Consider the following 19,405-nt stretch of genomic DNA (forward strand, 5'->3'; position numbering starts at 1 on the left):
GGCGCGCTGCAGTTAGGGTTGGGGGTCTCGGGAGGGGGTGGTCAGGGAACAAGGAGCGCGAGGGTTGATGGGTTGTGGGTTCTGAGAGGGGCAGTCGGGGGCAGGACGTGGGTGGGGGTCGAATGGGGGGGGGACAAGCTGTTTTGGGAGGTACAGACTTCCCTACCCGGCCCCGATACAGTTTTGCAACCCCAATGTGCAGGGCTGGCTTTAGGAAGTGCGGGGCCCGATTCGAACAGTTTTGATGGGGCCCCGACAGGGATGACCAAAAAAAAAAAAAAAACATGTAAAAAAACATGTGGGGCTTCTACTCACCGGGCGGCGTTCTGAGTCTTTGGCAGTGGGTCCTTCACTCACTCTGGGTCTTTGGCGGCACTGAAAGACCCACCGCGGAAGTGCCGCCGAAGACCCGGAGCGAGTGAAGGACCTGCCGACGAAGTGCTGCCAAAGACCCGGTAGGGAACCGGTTGTTAAGATTTTGGCAGCTCATCACTGCCCACAAGTAATGACCATAAGTGTTCAGGATCTCTGGTTTAGGTCACTTTAAATTTCATTGGTAAGATAGCACCTAGAGCAGCACAGTTTCCCACCTTCTTCCTCAGCAACGTGTTGGAGAGGAAATCTACTAAGTCTCCAACGCTGCTTCCTGCAGCCTCCCATTCACGTGTTGCCAGATTTAACCCTACTACAGCGTCATTGAAGTTGATGTGCTCCACACAGCACAGAGGGCTGTGGTAGAGCTGATCACAGGCTCGCATCCTTAATATGTACAGCTCTATTACTAGCTCATCCTCTACTACTCAACCTAGAGCTGATCAGGATTGTGAATGAAGACAAACATGAAGCTGATTATGAAGAAACTTTAAACAATTATATCCTACTCTAAGTTTCTATTTTACTAAGATTTACTTCTTAATCATTCTAACATAATTTTTACTTACTTTACATGCTTTTTTTATTTACTTATAAACACAATATTTTGTATAAAAAGAAAAAAGCTAGTTCACCATGCACAGTTTTTGTTTTTTTTTCTGATACATCATCTATGTTAGTCAAGCATCTTAGCTAACCTTTCTCTCCAATAAGCTGCAGAAACTATTGCTATTGGTAATCTAACTACTGTAATTATACTGCAGAGAGACTGAGTTTCTAATTTTAAAAAGTGCTGATATTCTAGTGATTTATTCCCTGGAGGAATGTTATATGATTGCATACACAGGTATATTAAGTAGAGCTCTAGATACTGAAGAACTAAATTTAATACTGCTTTCATAAATGTAATTGAACGGCTGATTTTTGTGCATCTTAAGTTTTTTTTTCAATTTAAACAAAATTCACAGTTGGATAAAAAGCAACATGTGAAATGGTAATACATATTTTATTATGTTTTTTTAAAGAAACTAAAATAATTAATTATGAGATTTATACCAGTTTTGTTTTTAACTGTTATCAGTGGATGATCTTCTGAAACTGATTCTTTCTGCGGGATCTAGAGTTTTCAGAAACCTTTCATCTTTGGCCTTACAGTTTGTAATGTTTTTATTTGGAAAGACAATTGAATAGCCTTGTATATTTTACAAAACTGATGACCTGCAGGTGTAACACTGTGAAAAACAGTGTGTGTTATTTATAAGATATTGGGGGTTAAATGATGGAACCCTGGATCTCATGGCATATATCACTCACGTGAATAAATTCCTAATTTAGGGCAAAGATTCCTCCTTTATGTAGATTATTTTTATATAGGGAATGGATTCTTCTTGAGCTTCTTCTTGCAGAGCTACCGTCTAATGAGCGAGAATACTGTCTGTGAAGGAGTTGCTGGGGTTCTATCCCGTTAGACTAATAGAACCTGAGACCTCAGGATGAGCATCTGTACACCTGCTCCTTGCCCCTATGGAAACATGGTAAAGAAATTCTGTTAGTTGAGTCACAGGGTGTCTCCACTCTCTGATATGGGTCATTCCTGTATAGGGAGGACGGGATCATATGTGACCGAACAGACCCAATCTGCAAGATCTTAGCTTTTCCATTCATTAGATATACATCGTCTGATATAGAAGTCTAGTACCAAGTCATCAGATGGTTCTGTGTATAGTGTTCACAAAAATACTAGTGTAAGGCTGATATATTTTACTTCATCTTTGACCCATGTCATGAACTGAACCCAGGACTGTATGATGCATAAACTTTTACAGTATTAGCAAATATAAAAGACCAAATTCTAAAATCCTTTCTCAGGCCCTAGGCAAAACTCTCATTGAAATCACTGTGACTTTTGTGAGAGCCAGGACTTCACATATGACTCACCATATATGTCATTGTACACAGATCACTGTTCTTATGGTGGATGTAGGTGTTCTGATCACCATCTGCCACATCACCTGATTTTCTTGAAATGTCCCATGTGCTTTGACAACTTTATTAACTTTATGGAAATCTTGCTTTCCAAACACTTTCAATCGCACTTGAAATGTTTCTGCATACAATGGTGCCCGCAACCATGCACATATTACACATGGTGCATGTCTAATGTATGCACATTGGCAGGGGGGAGAGTTGCTCAGAGTGGGGCGGGGGGAGGAGGGCGAAACAGTTTGCCCCGGGCCCTTCAAACCAAGTGGTTCTGTGACCCTGTGCTCTAGGTGGCAATGCCACTCACTGAAATTTGACCCAGCGGCCCCTCCATCACACCAAAGGGGAGGCTGGGCCAAATCTAAATGACATCATGCTAAGTTAAAGTGACAGTGGTTCAGTTGTGCCTACCATGTGAAAAATTTCTGAGGGTGCCCTGTCTCCATATACCTTTGTCTCACTCTCCCCCCCCCCCCCCCCCCAGCAATTCCCAAAGACTTAAAACAAAAAATCCAACTGTGGCACTGCCTTTGCTGATACATTATCATCATAGTTAAAGGCTAACTTATAGAGGTGGTTTTTGCCCCATAAATACTATTGACTAGTTGTGGGTTTACTCTGGTCTTTTGCAGAATGTATTCTGTTGGAGCACACAGGCAGAGCCGTAGAGGAAATAAATATTTCTGTAATTAAAATGGAAAGTGATCCTATGGAAATTTTAGCTTTTAGAATGCTGGGCTCTTCCATCTGTGTTATTCACTTGATTGGAAAATGGAGAAATGCTGTAATGTCATAATAAGGATTGAGAATGACTTATTATGGTTATAGGTCTTATATATAAATGGTTTCCATATACTACTATCAGGTTTTGCTGCTGTGCATCATAGCTTTATTACATGCTAGAACATAAATACTCCATAAATATTGTTGCAAACATATAATTGGAAAAAGGCAGAGGAATTTAGGGCCAGATTTCCAAAGGTATTTTAGGCATCTAAGGATGAAGATAGGAACCTAGTAGGGTTTTTAAAGGTGCTTAAGTGAGTTAGGCACATAACTTCCATTGACTTCAATAAGTCTTTCCACTTCCAGAAGATCAGGGAAGAAAGCCTTCGTTCACAAACTAGGGGTATCACCTTTCAAGCCATCACACTGATAAGAAGGACAGGTGAACAGACTGAGACCTTTCATGGGGAGATACAGATGAAGGAGTTTCCAGCAGTGACTTAATGCAAGGACTATCTAGTCCAACAACAACCAAATGTATGAAGCAAAAAATTATGCTGAAGATAGCATGAAGCTGGTTTCATCTGAACTTTTGTAAGAGGCATTGAATCAGGGAGAGACAGATACAGGAACTGCTCCCTAGTCCCAAGAGGATGTACTGGTGCTCACTTACCTGTGGTGAGACGAAAGTATCTAGCACAACACAGAGACAGTGTCATTGGAGTGCTTAGAAGTAAACTAGTGTATTGTGGGAAGTGGTGAAAGAAGACCAAAATAATTAGATTGTAATTTTTTCTGGGAAGGGCTCTGTCTAATGGGTGGCCTGTACAGCACTGAACATGTTGTCAGCACTCAGTAAGGGCCTGATCCAAAGCACATTGAAGTTATTGGGAGCCTTTTCATTGACTTTGATGGGCGAAATGTAGGGCTGGAAGGGACCTCAAAAAGTCATCAAGTCCAGCCCTTTGTGCTGAGGCAAGATCAAGTAACCCTAGATCATCCCTGAAAGGTGTTGGTGTAACTTCTTCTTCAAAACCTCCAACAACCGGGATTCAACAAGCTTCCTTTGAAGCATATTCTGGTGCTTATCTATCCTTATAGTTAGCAAGTTTCCAATTTCTAACCTAAATCTCCCTTGCTGGAGAGTAAGCTGATTACTTCTTGTCCTACCTTCTGTGGACATAGAGAACACCTGATCACCGTCCCTTATAACAGCACTTAATGTATTTGAAGATGATTATCAGGTCCCCTGTCAGAGTCTTCTTTTCTCAGGACTAAACATACCATACCATACATGTGGTTATAGGACCTATTTAGTCTTAATCCACTCCTTCCACTTCCATAAAAACTCATAAAAGGATTTTCCATGGGGAATGGTCCATCCTCAGGGAATGTAGTTTAAATCATCCTATCATAAGAGCTAAGATTTCAAATAGATAAACCATCAGTTAGGCTTTGATTCTCCTCTTGTCTTCAATGGAGTTACACTGTCATAAGTGAGAGGAGAATCAGCTCTTTAATTCTGTGTGTACAGAAAACGTTAATCATCTACCATATTGATTCTTCAGACTACATAGCTGGTTTGTTCAAGTCAGCTACTTGGAAAGTCTCATGATGATCTCCCTTATTCTAGTTTTACATCAGTATAACTCTATTAACTTCAGGGGAGTTACTTCAGATTTACACCAGTGTGAGATAGGAATCATGTGCAGAGTCTCTGCCTAGAAGAATTTACAATCGAAGGCTCAGATTCTGCCCCTTTTATTCACACTGATGGGAGACTATTCATAATGAGTAAAGGCAGGAGAATCTGGCCCTAAATGAAGACATGGATCACAGGAGGAAATGAAAACCACAGGGAAGAGCTGAGGGAGGGAAATATCAGCATGATAACAATAAGATCATGTGGTCATTTAGAGAAGTTTTATTTGCTCTTAACTTTTTTTTAATGGAGACTAATATCCAGGGGTGAAAGTAACTTTCAGGACTTACTGGTACTGCCGGAGTCCTGAGGGGGGCGGAGCCTTATCCGGAAGAGGCGGGGCCTCTCAAGATTTAAAGGCCCTGGGGCACCAGCTGTGGCTTGGAGCCCCAGGGCCTTTAAATCAACCGGGGGCTCCCAGCTGCGAAGGTGGCTGGGAGCCCCTGGGGTTCAGGGGCAAATTAAAGGGCCCGGGCTCGGCTGCCGCGGAGTTCTGAGCCCTTTAAATCCTGGCCAAAGCCTGGCTGCAGAGCTGCCGGTGGGATTTAAAGGGCTCTGGGCTCCCCACAGCGGCAGGGAGCTCTGAGCCCTTTAAATCCCGGCCCCAGCCCGGCCGCTGAGCCGCGGGCGGGATTTAAAAGGCTCTGGGCTCCCCGCAGTGGCGGGAGCTCTGAGCTCTTTAAATCCTGGCCCCAGCCCGGCTGCGGGCGGGATTTAAAGGGCTCTGGGCTCCCCGCTGCTGCTGCGGGGAGCCCAGAGCCCTTTAAATCCCGCCCGCAGAAGCCGGTGCGGTCCGGCACGGCGTATTGGCTCTTGCCGGTACGCCGTACCGGACCCTACTGGCTTACTTTCACCTCTGCTAATATCTAACATATGCCCCTCTGTTTGTACAGGTCCTTTTTCACTCTGTGAACTTACTAACAATGAAGGAGACTGTTCTGTCCTTGTGATTTTCCACTTAGATAGCAAGTCCTAAATATTCCAAAAATCCACATTACTGATGTTAATGAACTGTTTCTGCTCTCAGGAAAAGAGAGCTGAATGCCAACTGGTGCATTCAGGACTGAGACAGGCAGACCCATGATGGCTCACCAGAGGGTAGACCCTTGGATTTCAGTGCTCCATTTTACTAAATTTGAGTACTCCTTTTAAATTTGACCTCTGAAACTGTGTTTTCTACAGTGTATACCTTAATCTGCCACCAGAAGCAGGGACTGGCTACTGGGCCTTAAAAATTGTAGATTGTTTTCCTTCCAGAGAGAGATCTCTTGAAGCAGACAATTTCTTTGAAAGTTTTGGACCACCATGGGCTTTAAAAAACAACCTGCTCCAATACCCTTCATACTCTGGCTAGTAAACGATGGGCTAGAAACACTGCCATTTAAATAGTAGATGATGACAATGTTAAGAGTTTTATTATATAAATTTAGTACAATTTATAAAACTTTACAAACTTTTCAGCTGTTACAAAATCTTACACATTCATCAGCTCTATAAAATACTATGTCCCATCATGCAAAGGGAAATAGAGATTGTATCTATGAACATAAAAACCTACCATTAGGTGAAAATATTCAAACACAGTCATTAATCTTTAGCCTGCATGAGTAAGAAACATTCATGGAGTTGAAAACTCAAATAGTATTTCTGCAGTGAAAGGAGTAGTTACATGATTTGTTTATTTTTAGACAAAGTACAAGGCCATCTAATATTGCAAAAATATACATTGATTTGAGGCAAAATAAGATGTTTTAATATATTTTGATTGTTTTTAATCTGTGTTTTAACATTTCTGTCTTAATAATTTGTCTTGGGTCAAACAGCACATTCGGCAAGCCACAGTTAAAAAAATTAGAAGGGGATGACTTCCTTCTAATTCTTTATGCTCTGAATTGCCCTCAATATTGCCCTAGCATTAGATGTGCAATTACTCTATATAATGCTGTAAACTGTATTTTCTGCTTCACTGATCTACTGAACCAGGTAGATAGAATCAAGTTAATGTCATTGTAAACACACAGAGAGAAAATCCACCATTAGAAAATGTAACAGTGAAACTGAACCACCCATGTGAAAATGAAACAAATATGAATTACACAATTGCTAACAATACTCATTGTTGATATGTTTTTCTCTTTGCAGGTTCACACAGGTCCATTATCAATTTTGTGGATCAGCCAAGACATCAAGATGGCTTTTTTGAAATCTATTTTTCTCTCTGCCACAGTAACTGACTAATCTTGCAAGATGCTTGCAACACTCACTGACTTCAATGGGAGTTGAAGGCATTTATCAGCTTGCAGAAAGTGCTCTGCACCTCAAAGGATTAGATCATCTGTCTGCAAAAACTGGGTATGGATTACTGGATTATTTATGGATTTTTGTTCACAGACGCATTCAATGCTGAAATAGTTACCATAGGGACAACCACATCTTGTATGACTCCAGTGCTCATGATGCAGATCCCAGAGCATGACAAATATATTGTTCACATACATACACTTTGCAGCACATTCATCCTTTTTGGTAAACTAAAAACAGCAAACCGAAGAAGTGGGCTGTAGCCCACGAAAGCTTATGCTCTAATAAATTTGTTAGTCTCTAAGGTGTCACAAGTACTCCTGTTCTTTTTAAAAACAGCAAACAATTTCATGTGTAGTGCTGACATCTGGTGGCTAAAGCAGCTGCAGCAATTATACACATTCCTCACAGTAGATATGCCTTCAATTAGTCAGCTAGGGATTTAGCTGATTTTATGTTAACTCCCACCCCAAACACCTTTACTCAAAATGGAGACTCTGAATCAGATGTTAAGCCTGCATGGTAAATGCTTGCAGGGTTTTTGTTTTGTTTTTGTTTAAAGTTCAGTCAGAAAGATGGAGGCTTAAAAGATTTAGGGCCCAATGTTGCAGACTCTTACTCACATAAATAGGCCTTACACGCACACAAGGCAGATGTCATAGGTCACATGGGCTGATTTTTTTAGGGGGACTTCTGGCCCAACCCCTTTCACCAAAGATTTTTTTCTACCCCTTTAAAGGCACCCCACATCATAAACTGGGGCCAGGGGCCAAAACACCAATGCAGCTCCAGCCCAGCCACCTCCCCAGCACAGCTTTTGGAGATAGGGGTTCCTAGGGCAGACAATGACCAGCTCCAGCCCTACTCCTGGATTTCCATTAATTTAAAAGGGCCTGCTTGAGTATGCATTGCCAAATTAGGTCCTTATTTCCTAATCAGTTTGGAATTTGAAATGCTACCCTGGCCCAACTAAAATAAATGGGTAAAATAATGGCATGGAACCTTGTCTGGGAGGAGAACAGCCCCACAAACATACCCTCCAATCAGAATGCCTGAAAGTGTGTGTATGAGAGTTAGTGAGGGGGAGATCAGAGATGAGAACATCCTTACCCCTCCCATTTCTCTCTCTCTCACTATGATTACACCAGTGTTGTAAGCAAGAGAGTCTCATCCTGCTTAAGTTTTTGGTGTTGGCTCCATAAGATTCTGGAGAGAAATACTGAGATATAAAATCAGTCTTCATAACTATTCCATTTGGGTGCCTACGGGTTTCTTTCCTGCAGGCATGGGATTTTTCCAATTACTATAGTTGGAGCTGCAGTGAAGAGTCTGTTTATTATGGTTGACACCAGGTTACACTGCAAATCAACACTAGTAGTTTCTGTAAGCTTTTTTTTTTTTTTTTTTTTTTTTCCCCATCTTTGGCCACACACTGTCATAAAGAACTTCTCTCTTAAATTATACAAATTACCTGAACACACATCTTAGCAGTCAGGGCCTACAAGCAAAAAATATATCTCCAGCCAACCATTTACAACAACAACAAATTAAACAAAATAGTATTCTAAAGGCAGGCAGATTACAGACTGGTGGGGCAGTATGGGGAAGCTCACATACATATCTGGTCAAAAATTTTCATTGGACAAAAAATGGGGCTTTTGTCAAAAAGGAAATTTCCACATGAAATGGTTATTTTTGAAGAAATTGGTTGAGTTTCTCTTGGAAAACAAAGAACCTCAAACTCCAGCAACCAAAACCTGAAACATTTCAGTTAGTTGGATTAAAGTTTCCACTAAAATAAAAAAAAATGTTGCTTGACTGCCCCAACGTTTTTGGCTTTATGTTGCTGAAAACTGATTTGTTAAAAATAGATTTCTGTTCCCAAAACCCAGGGGGAAAAAATGTTTTGCAGTGAAAACCTGAACAATTTTGTAGAAAAATTTCAACACAATGATTTCTTCCCCTACACTTGTCAACATTTTTTATGGAGAAAGAAATCACTTCCCAACTAGCTCTGTTGCCCACCTTTCTGTAACAGGAGTTCTGTCTCCAGGCGTGTTGACTTGCAATGTTGACAAGCCCTGACTTCATCTGAAAATATTTTAAATTAAAACATTATAAATCACAATCCAATTTTACAGCTTCCCCAATTATTTTACAAATAACACTTCTGTAGCAGTCGACACAATCAACTAAACAAACACAACTAGAATACAGACAAATAACAAGCGTGATCAGATCAAAACATAATGATTGCACAGGGCTATTTTTCATTGGTGTCTTGAATGCTACGGATTGAAAGCTAGCTAACAGGAAGAAGAGATTGTAAACCAATCGGGGAACGCTTTTCTATGGCCAATCAAAAGCTGTCTTGCACAGCTGTTTTAGAAAAATGTGGCTTAAGGTGGTAGCCTTCTCTTCTGCCTGCTGCTGCCTGCCCACTCCAAGCAGCCTGCCTGTTCGGTGCAGACTGTGCCATAGGCTAAAGAGAAGGAGATTAGCTTCACTGAGAAGAATTACAGGCTGCTAGGTTTGCCTGCGTTACTTGCTAGTTGGAAGTTGCCTGCTCATGTAATGCACTCACTTACTCAGGAAATCAGAAGCTTCTCCAGGAAAAATCTTAAGAAGCAATGCACAAGGGTAACAACTTTAACGGGGAAGAGAATTATAGAGACATGGAAAGATGCCCGAATGCAGGTGGTGGAAGAAGCAGAGCCAAGTGATGGGTTCGGTTGTGGTTACGTACAGGACCTTAGCTTGGACCTGCAGGTTGGCGTTATTAAGCCCTGGTTGCTGCTAGGTGAGTGCGTACAGTATTTGAATTTAAATTTTCATCCCCTGTTAAATGTCTGCTCCTGCAAGGCCCTCCTGAGTACCAACCAGGGGGGTACTTAACTCCCACGAAAGTCAACTGCAGGTGATGCCGATACATATCTTCCATAAAGTTCTCAGCACCGCACCATTCAGGATCAAGTTCCTTCCAAGAGATTGCTATCTTTGCAGTCATAATATGACTTTATTCATGCTTGCCCTCTTGCATTCCTGCTCACGTTATTTTATCCAGTTAAGCAGATGGAAAGTTGGATTTATTAAGCTCAGATGAGAAGTTACTATTCACAATGTAAACATATTTAGATTGCATTATTAAAATAACATCATCCCCAAGGAAAAACAAATAATTAACTGCTTTTAAAATTAAGTAGGGTATTTGCTTTGTCTGTTTATATTTTGACAGCTCTATGCAAATAATGTGATACTGAGTCCCTTCTCTTTACAGGATCACAAGATGCTGCTCAGGATCTGGAGACAATGAAAAAATATGGGGTAACAAACTGCCTAACAAAGACTATAGACTGTTTTATATTTAGAATGCTTTTTTAATCGTTAGAGAATGTTAGTTTTCTGACTTTTCCCTTTAAAAATGAGCTATATTTTATATCTAATTTAATAAAGTTGCTACTCAAAAGCTTGCATCTGATCCATGCACACAATGTGATGAGTGTTCATGGGTTTCACAAGAAATATGAAATTTCAAGATTAGCTGTGGTTTAAAGTTTGCTTTATTATAGAACAGATTATCTGCATCTCAAACTGTGTTTTCATCAGTCCTCAGATACTAAGCAGGGTCAATGAGCTTGCTCATTGTTTGTATGGGAGATATTCAAGGGGGGATGACATGGTCCTGAGTCTTTGGTCCCTTTCTAGATCACTGGTGATCTAACGAGAGTGGAATGTACTCCAGGGGGATTCCCCTGCTGCAGGCCAATACCCTGGCATTATAGGGACTGTGTGGATAGCCTTGTGCCACCTTGCCATAACTTAGAGTAGTCTCCAGCCAGGCCAGAATTCAGACAGTGCAAAAATGGCATAAGGCCATCTTTTCCCTGTCCTGTCTAGTCTGTACCTGCTGCACCATGAGGCCCCATGCTACAGTAAGCAATGCTGATGACTCAATAAGTGCACTGTTAACCAATTCTCCAATGTCCCAGCAAAATGCTAGGGACATTTTGCTGATTGACTGGCTAATATGTTTGGAGCACCCAATACATTTATACTCTTATCCCTCTAATTTTCTCTTCTGTTCTTCTCATGTGCTCTGCTATCCCCCTCTTCTGTTTAAACCCCTTATGCTAGCTGGTGTAGTTAGGGTGAGGGGAAGCAGTAGCTCTTCCATCAGATGATTCAGCATGAGGGTGAAGCCCCATTGGCCAGATCTTTCCCCAGAGTGCTAGCAGGCAAAGGTCTGGTAGAGCACCAGTCAGTGCACCCAGAGAGCAGAAGATCCTCACAGTCTTAATTTAATTTGGGCCCCTCTCCACATTCAGCTGGGATGTTTTCGCCTACTCATTCAAGATCCCATGGCTCCTTTCTACAAGAAGGAGTACTTGTGGCACCTTAGAGACTAACAAATTTATTTCAGCATAAGCTTTCGTGGGCTACAGCCCACTTCTTCAGATGCATAGAGTGAAACACACAGACAGAAGATATTTATACATACAGAGAACATGAAAAGGTGGAAGTACACATATCAATTGTAAGAGGCCAATCAATTGAGATGAGCTATCAGTAGCAGCAGAAGAAAAAACTTTGAAGTGATAATTGAGACTGTCCAGTTTGGCCAATGTACATGGCAGAGGGGCATTGCTGGCACATGATGGCATATATCACGTTGGTAGATGTGCAGGTGAACGAACCCCTGATGGTGTGGCTGATGTGGTTAGGTCCTATGATGGTGTCACTTGAATAGATATGTGGACAGAGCTGGCATCGGGCTTTGTTGCAAGGATAGGTTCCTGGGTTAGTGTTTTTGTTGTATGGTGTGTGGTTGCTGGTGAGTATTTGCTTAAGGTTGGGAGGCTGTCTGTAAGCGAGGACTGGTCTGTCTCCCAAGATCTGTGAGAGTGAGGGATCATCTTTCAGGATAGGTTGTAGACCTTGATGATGCGCTGAAGAGGTTTCAGTTGGGGGCTGAAGGTGGTGGCTTCAGAACAGTCTCTACGCAAAAGAATAAATGGACACAAATCTCACATCAGGAATCATAACATTCAAAAACCAGTGGGAGAACACTTCAACCTCTCTAATCACTCAAGGACAGACTTGAAGGTGTCAGTTTTGCAACAAAAAAACTTCAAAAACAGACTCCAAAGAGAGACTGCTGAACTTGAATTAATATGCAAATTAGACACAATTAACTTAGGTCTAAACAGAGACTGGGAATGGTTGGGTCATTACACTAACTGAATTTTTTTCCCCCATGTTAAGTTCTCCTCACACCTTCTATGGGTCATCTCGATTATCACTTCAAAGTTTTTTCTTCTGCTGCTACTGATAGCTCATCTCAATTGATTGGCCTCTTACAATTGGTATGCCTACTTCCACCTTTTCATGTTCTCTGTATGTATAAATATCTTCTGTCTGTGTGTTTCACCCTATGCATCTGAAGAAGTGAGCTGTAGCCCACGAAAGCTTATGCTGAAATAAATTTGTTAGTCTCTACGGTGCCACAAGTACTCCTGTTCTTTTTGCGGATACAGACTAACAAGGCTGCGACTTTGAAACCTTTCTATAAGGTGTCAGTCTTGCCAAATTCAATTTGATGAATCAGATTCTACCAGCCTAAAAATTCCCTTAGTAGTTTGTTTATTGGATATGGAATTCTTCATACTCTTTCATTATCTGTTGCATACTGTGGCTGTGCACTATTAAATAGTAGGTTCATTCCACCCCAGAGGTGGCTATGTTTCAGTGATAAGTGAGGGGATTCCTATAAGTAGTTTGCAAAGGATTTTGGGTGCCTTCTTTATGAAAGGAACTAGATAACCTAAGATGCAGACTTAACCTGTAGCAACAACAACTTCTCAAAGATTCATTTTCAGAAGTTAACTGCTTGAAACATCATCATTACCCTTATGCTTAATTCTTCTTTTGTTAAGATGGACTGAAGAAAACTGAAATGCCACTTTATACATTTTAACACTTGATAAAATCTTAAGTGGATTCAAAAATATAGTCAAGTTAGAAACCGAGACAGAATGTCTGAATAAAATTGACTACTACTATTTGATGTTCCAATTGATGTCTGCTTAATGGATAATGCTATTTTTGTTCTTGTCCATTTTGCTTGTTGTCGTCATAAACTACTTTTTTTTGGCTTAGGTTACTCATGTCCTAAATGTGGCACATGGAGTTGAAAATGCCTTCCCCAATGACTTTATATACAAGAATATTTCTATACTGGATCTCCCTGAGACTGACATCACATCGTATTTCCCGGAATGTTTTGAGTTTATCGAGCAAGCTAAGATGCTGGTAAATCAATATTTTATACTATTAGTTATTCTGGGTATGTGGCAATAACTTAAAACAGTTTCCTTTGGTTAAAAAAAAACAACCAAAAACACATCAATCATGCTTTTCTTAGAGTGATCAAATATTGTTTACTATTATCTACTAGATTTTTTTTAATGCAGTATTTCTTAATTCGATCTATAGCAATGAGTGACTTTTTGATAAGCAAGTCTTAACATAGGTCCAGATCCCTCTTCCAGGAGTAAAACATGCAGGGAAAATGGAAAGCCCTATAAGCTTCCAGAATTCATCTATTAGGGAGGCAGTGTTTTGACATACCAGAGAAGAAGCAGGGAGTTTGGCAGTGCCCCTGGAAATCAGTGGGGTTTTGCTGGCTTCCTCCAGCTGTCAGGGATACCTCAGCCTGCTACTGTCCCTTGAACCCTCCCTTAAAGGTGAAACACAGTAAACTATGAATTAACATAAAAATAGTTAGAGCACACGTTAGTAACTGTAACCAAAGGTCCTGATTCAGCAAACCATCCCCGTTCAGCAAATATTTACTGAACCGGGATAGACATAAGCTTGTGTTTAACTGCTTTGCTGAATCAGTGCCTAACTGCATGTCAAAATTCCTGTAGAAGAACAAAAGTAGGAAATAGTTTTGTCCTATCATGGCAGCATGGCAGCTTTCATTTCTGATATTCTGTTCTGTGTACATGCACTGATCTCATTTCTACAGAAGTGTAAGACCAGGATATCAAAACTGAGATCTACAAAGCAAGTCTGGGAACAGAATTTTGCTGTGTTTTAGGTTGATTCCTTTTTCTACAAGAATTGAGGCACTGTCAGGTTAGAGAGGGGGGGAAAAAAGATGTCACATCTCATGCCAGAATTATTAAAAACCTTGGCAGGCACTACAGATAATCAAAGTCCTCTCTAATTGTTATATGTTGAATTACTATATTTCATACAGGCCATTGACTTTAACAGTGCAAGAAGAGAAAATGCCTTGACAGTCAAACCTGGTTCTGGATTATTCCACCAGATCTATCATGTTCATTATTTACATAGCTTAGGATAAAGGAAGGTAACATTGCCCCATCCGCTTTTGTGTCACATAGTGTTCTTTCTTTCTAACATATCATTTACAAGTTACCTGAAACAGGGTGTCACTCAATGACCTCCTTCAGGTTTCCAGTTACGATTTCCACTTCATTCCTAAATGATACTTGCCAGCTTAGTGTCACTGCTCCACTTCAGAAGTTAATTTTCCAGTTACTTCTCTATAATCAGAGGTATTCTTATAAAGTCTTCCATGGCAATACGAATATTTCTATACTGCAAGATGTTTATGTGTGCTAGACTGCCAGGAGATTAGATTAGAACAGTGGTCACCAACTGGTCGATCACAATCGACTGGTCAATCCTAGAGGATCTCTCAGTCGATCGCCATCTCCGGTGGCTGCCGCTAAGACTACCCCGGCCCCACACTACTTCTGGAAGCGGCCACAGCAGTCCCGCAGTCCTGCGGGGGGGGGGGGGGCAGGGGCCTCCCGCTGTTCGCTGCTCCTGCCTTCAGGCACTGCCCCCACAGCTCCCATTGGCCGGGAGAGCTGCAGAGGCAGTGCACGGAGCCATGTGCCTCCCACCCTCCCCACCCCAGGGGCCATAGGGGCGCATTGGCCCCTTCCGGGAGCAGTGTGGGGCCAGGGTAGGCATGGAGCCTGCCTTAGCCTCGCTGCGCCCACTGCCGACCGGGAGCCACCGGAGATAAGTGCTGCCCAGCGGTAGGTCGTACTCTAACCCCCAGCCCTGACCCGTCCCAGAGCTAGCACTCCATACCCCCTCCTGCACCCCAACCCCAACCCCCTGCCCCAGCCCTGACCCCCCCCCTCCCAGAGCCAGCACCCTGTACCCCCTCCTACACCCCAACACTCTGTCCCAGCCTGGAGCCCTCTCCTGCACCCAAACTCCCTCCCAGAGCCCACACCCTGCACCCCTGCCCCAGGCTCAGCCCAGAGCCCCCTCTCACACTGTGAACCCCTCGGCCCCAGTCCAGACCCCGCCCTTCCAAACCCCGATCCCCCTGCTCCAGCCTGGTGAAAGTGAGTGAGAGTGGGGGAGAGCAAGCAACGGGGGGGGGGGGGGGGGGAGGGGGTGGAGGGATGGAGTGAGCGGGGCGGGGCTTTGGGGAAGGGGCAGGGCCTCAGGGAAGGAGGGGTAGATCCTGAATTGCCCTTAGATTCAAAAAGTGATCTTGGGTGTAAAAAGGTTGGAGACCACTAGATTAGAACAAACTGTGATCTATGGAACACTTGCTGTTAGTCTGCAGAGAGCTGTTCCATAGATTTACTGGGATTGCTTGGGCAAGTCACTTAACCTCTCTGGTCTTAGTTCACCACCTGTACAGTGGGGATAATATTCCTTTCTCCCACACTTGATCTGTTTTGCCTATTTAGATTGTATGTTCTTTGGAACAAGGACTGATTTTACTCTGTGTGTACAGCATCTAGCACAATAAGGTCCTAATCTTGATTGGGACCCTTAGGTGATACTATAATAATAATAGTTTCTGGACGGGAACCTTGTCATTTAAAAGGTCTTATTTCCCCAGTGAAACTTCCATTGACTTATTACACGTTAGGGGCTGTCAAACCTGGCCTTTGGGTATTTAGAATTTAGATTAACTAAGAATATATGTATACTTTAAGAGGTCTGTCACAGTTTCAGTATCTTTATTCAGCAAATGGTGCTAGTAATTTTTCTCAATTGAAGTGAGATATTTCATCTGACTGGACCTCTTGCCAGGTCACAGACTAAGATGCAGGCATCACAAAGTTTGTTTAAGGTAAATACTAATTTTTCTTGCTTTACAACAACTTTGATAGTCTTTAGATTTCCCATCAGTTCCAAAGATAAGCTGCATTTCTTGTGATTTTCTAGATGGTGGCTTCCTTTTTAATTGTTAAGTAATCTCCATTATTTTTATCAGAACAGCAACATCTTTAAAAAGTTGTTCAGGACGTTCAAAAATGTTGTTCAGACAAGGTTCAGGCTGTTTTAAAAGAAGTATTATTACTATTTGTTATTATTATTTAATTAGAGACGAGACTGAATGTAACTCCCAGAATGAACCCCTGTGAACTTGGGGGAAATTCAGATATGGATCAGGGTCAGGATTTTGCACCTCAGGTCTATCTCTAGTCATTTATGTCTAATTAAAGTACAAAATAGAGTAGATAGCAAATTGATTTCTGTTCATTACACACGTTTTTCTAAGGTCTGTTTTGACATAGCTATTCATGAGCCTTATCCTGCCTACCCCGAGTCCTCACAGTTTGTACAGTGCTTAGCACAACCGTGTCCTGGTCCAAGACTGAGGCTCTGAGGCACGACAATAATACAAATAAATAATAATGATGAATGAGTCTTGAGTGTGCAAAGAATGTGGGATTGGACCTGCAGGATTTTAGCCTGGTTACAAAACACAAATAAGTTCCTCTCCACGCTACAAATCATTGACTCTGGGACTTGCTCTCTCCAACACCATTGGTCTGACAGAGCCTGGATTTCTTAACTTCCAGGGCAAGCTGCAAGAAATCTATTTTAGGGAGTGAAGAGGAATGGCGTGAGGGATTTGGGGGTAATTGATTGCAGGATCTTAGTATAGAATGGGAGGTTCTTAACTTCAAAAGAGGCTACTTATGTTATTACTTGGCCATTGTGAAGCAGCTTTGGTCAGTAAAGTTTTTAGTTTAGGGCACTTTATCCTTGTTTGTAGGTATTGATATTTATACAATTGCTTAGAGCTAGACAAGGTGCTTTTAGTAAACCTAAATAAACAGTAGGACATGATATATGAAATGTCACTGCCTATATAATAGACAGTAATACAGTATCTCAAATGACTAATGTGTTTCATTTTTCTCTTGAAGGATGGAGCGGTGCTGGTTCACTGTAATGCAGGAGTTTCTCGTGCTGCCGCAATCGTCATTGGTTTTTTAATTAATTCAGAAGGACTCAATTTTGCTAGGGCATTTTCTTGGGTGAAAAATGCAAGACCTGCTATCTGTCCGAATCCTGGCTTCATGGAGCAGCTTCACAAGTACCAAGAGTGCAGTAAAAAGGCAACTGGAAGCATAAATGATCACAAATGATAAAATGAGAGCAATGCATGCAACTATCAGTGTGGTTATTCTGTAACAAATGTGCTGGCATAGCATACCTTAAACTGTCATTTCTGAATTTAAATAGCTATGTATGAGGGGAGGGTAAATTCATTTCCCCCACAGTTAATTCTTCAGCTTTTTAGTCTAAATAGACTGTTACACTAGTTGGTCCAGGCATCAAGTTGCTAAGAGACCAGCTTTTCCCCTGATATTCTTCCACTGACTTCAGAGATGATTTGGCCCAAGGACATATTTTTCCCACAGTGGTGAAAAAATGATCAAACAAGTTCTGGTTTGTTTGAAATATCAGACCAGAATGGTAGGTTTTCATTGAACTGTCTGTGGAAGTAGCAATAGAAAAATAAAATAAAATGCAAGCTCAGATAATAAAGTTACCCCATCCACAAGTCCAATCTTTATCCATTCTAGCGGGTTATAAAATCTAGATAATAAACTGTTCTTATAACAAAATGCCTCTGTTTTGTTCTTAAGTTGATCTTGCAAGGCAAACAGGTTTTTATTGAATTCCGTGGGCTGGCCAGACAGTAAGGAGCCTTCTCTTCCCTCGCATCCTGTTCAGGGGTCAGCCACAAGCCTCCTTAAGAATAAAGGAAGTGCTTCCTGCTGGAGCTTTCAGTGATTCTAGTCTCCAAAGCAAGAGGGGGAAACTTACAAGAACAAAATACTGCCCTCATTTACACCCCTTCAAACCAGTAATAAAAACTGGTTTAAAACTGAAGATGGAGATGACATAAAGAAGCAATGCCAAAAACAGAAGGTTGAAGCTGAGATACCTAAAAGAGGCAGGATGGTGGAACAATTAGTGATTTTTTCTTTAAAGTTCTTCATCTCGTCATTATCCTGACAGCTCTCATAATTGACAAACAACTCAAAGTGAGAAATTCAAGAATAAATAGGTGTGAAAAGCTTTAAAAGAATAATTTCTTTACCATAGGCAGTATTGTTGGTTTCATGATTCAACATTTCTAATCTCTTAATTTGCAGTAGAAATGAAATAACAGGATTTGGGTGGGTCAAGTACAAATGTGTATGTAAAATAAAGGACAGCTGAGAGATTTGTTATAAATATATAACATGCCTGCCTTTGGGCACCAGTAACTTGACTTGCAGTATTTCCTACAATGGGTTTAGGAAATGCCACAGTAAATTTAATTATATTAAGCCGTAGGTATTGGTATTTTTAAATGGTGGCCATTGTATTAGTGTCTCATATATGTATGTTTTTGGCAAACTAATCTAAGGAGCTTTTATCAAAAGCTAAACCAGCATGTGTACCTCAAGCATATTATCAGTAATGTCAGCAATGTTCTCAAGGCTCGGTAGGATTTATTTTGTCCTAAAAAGGCCATGGTCCTGATCCTGCAAGCAGATCTACATGAATGGAACCCTGGGCCCATGTGGAGTTTCACTGAAGGCAGTGATGCTTCACATGGGTTCAAGAGTGGACTCACTTGCAAGACCTGGGTCGATATCTGTTAATTCCTGGAGACTCCAGGACAATCCTGGAGGGTTGGCCACCCTACTCACAGTGTATGTGGTACTGTGTGTGTTACAGTTTCCAGAGGAGAGGTGGCAGTTTGCTGTGCATGTTAGTCTTGGGTATGGTAGAGGCTGTTGTGGATGTTAGTCTCCTGCGGGAGGGTGTGTAGGTAGGGTTACCCTTCCACTCCCACACAAGGTAAGCCAGACGTAATCCCAAACAGAAGGCAACTTCACAACTCCCCCTTCAACAGTCACTTACAGTATCTAGTAACACATATAGATAAGATTGATAACATCATTGAATGTGGTGTATGTTGTTGTGTGTGTGTGTTAGTCTCATGGGATGGGGGTATTGTGT

General features: G+C 41.6%; 1 protein-coding gene across 1 annotated transcript; it reads left to right on the top strand.

Moving 5' to 3' along the window:
- The first annotated feature begins 9,461 nt into the window (after positions 1–9,461).
- On the top strand, positions 9,462–18,003 carry DUSP19 (dual specificity phosphatase 19). The gene is made up of 4 exons (XM_005306535.4): positions 9,462–9,884; positions 10,362–10,408; positions 13,241–13,393; positions 17,311–18,003. Exons 1-4 carry the CDS (start codon positions 9,659–9,661, stop codon positions 17,530–17,532), a joined length of 648 nt encoding a protein of 215 aa, XP_005306592.1. The 5' UTR covers positions 9,462–9,658; the 3' UTR covers positions 17,533–18,003.
- The last annotated feature ends 1,402 nt before the right edge of the window (positions 18,004–19,405 follow it).

The sequence above is a fragment of the Chrysemys picta genome, chromosome 11 (genome assembly GCF_011386835.1).
Source record: "Chrysemys picta bellii isolate R12L10 chromosome 11, ASM1138683v2, whole genome shotgun sequence".
Classification (NCBI taxonomy): Eukaryota; Metazoa; Chordata; order Testudines; family Emydidae; genus Chrysemys; species Chrysemys picta.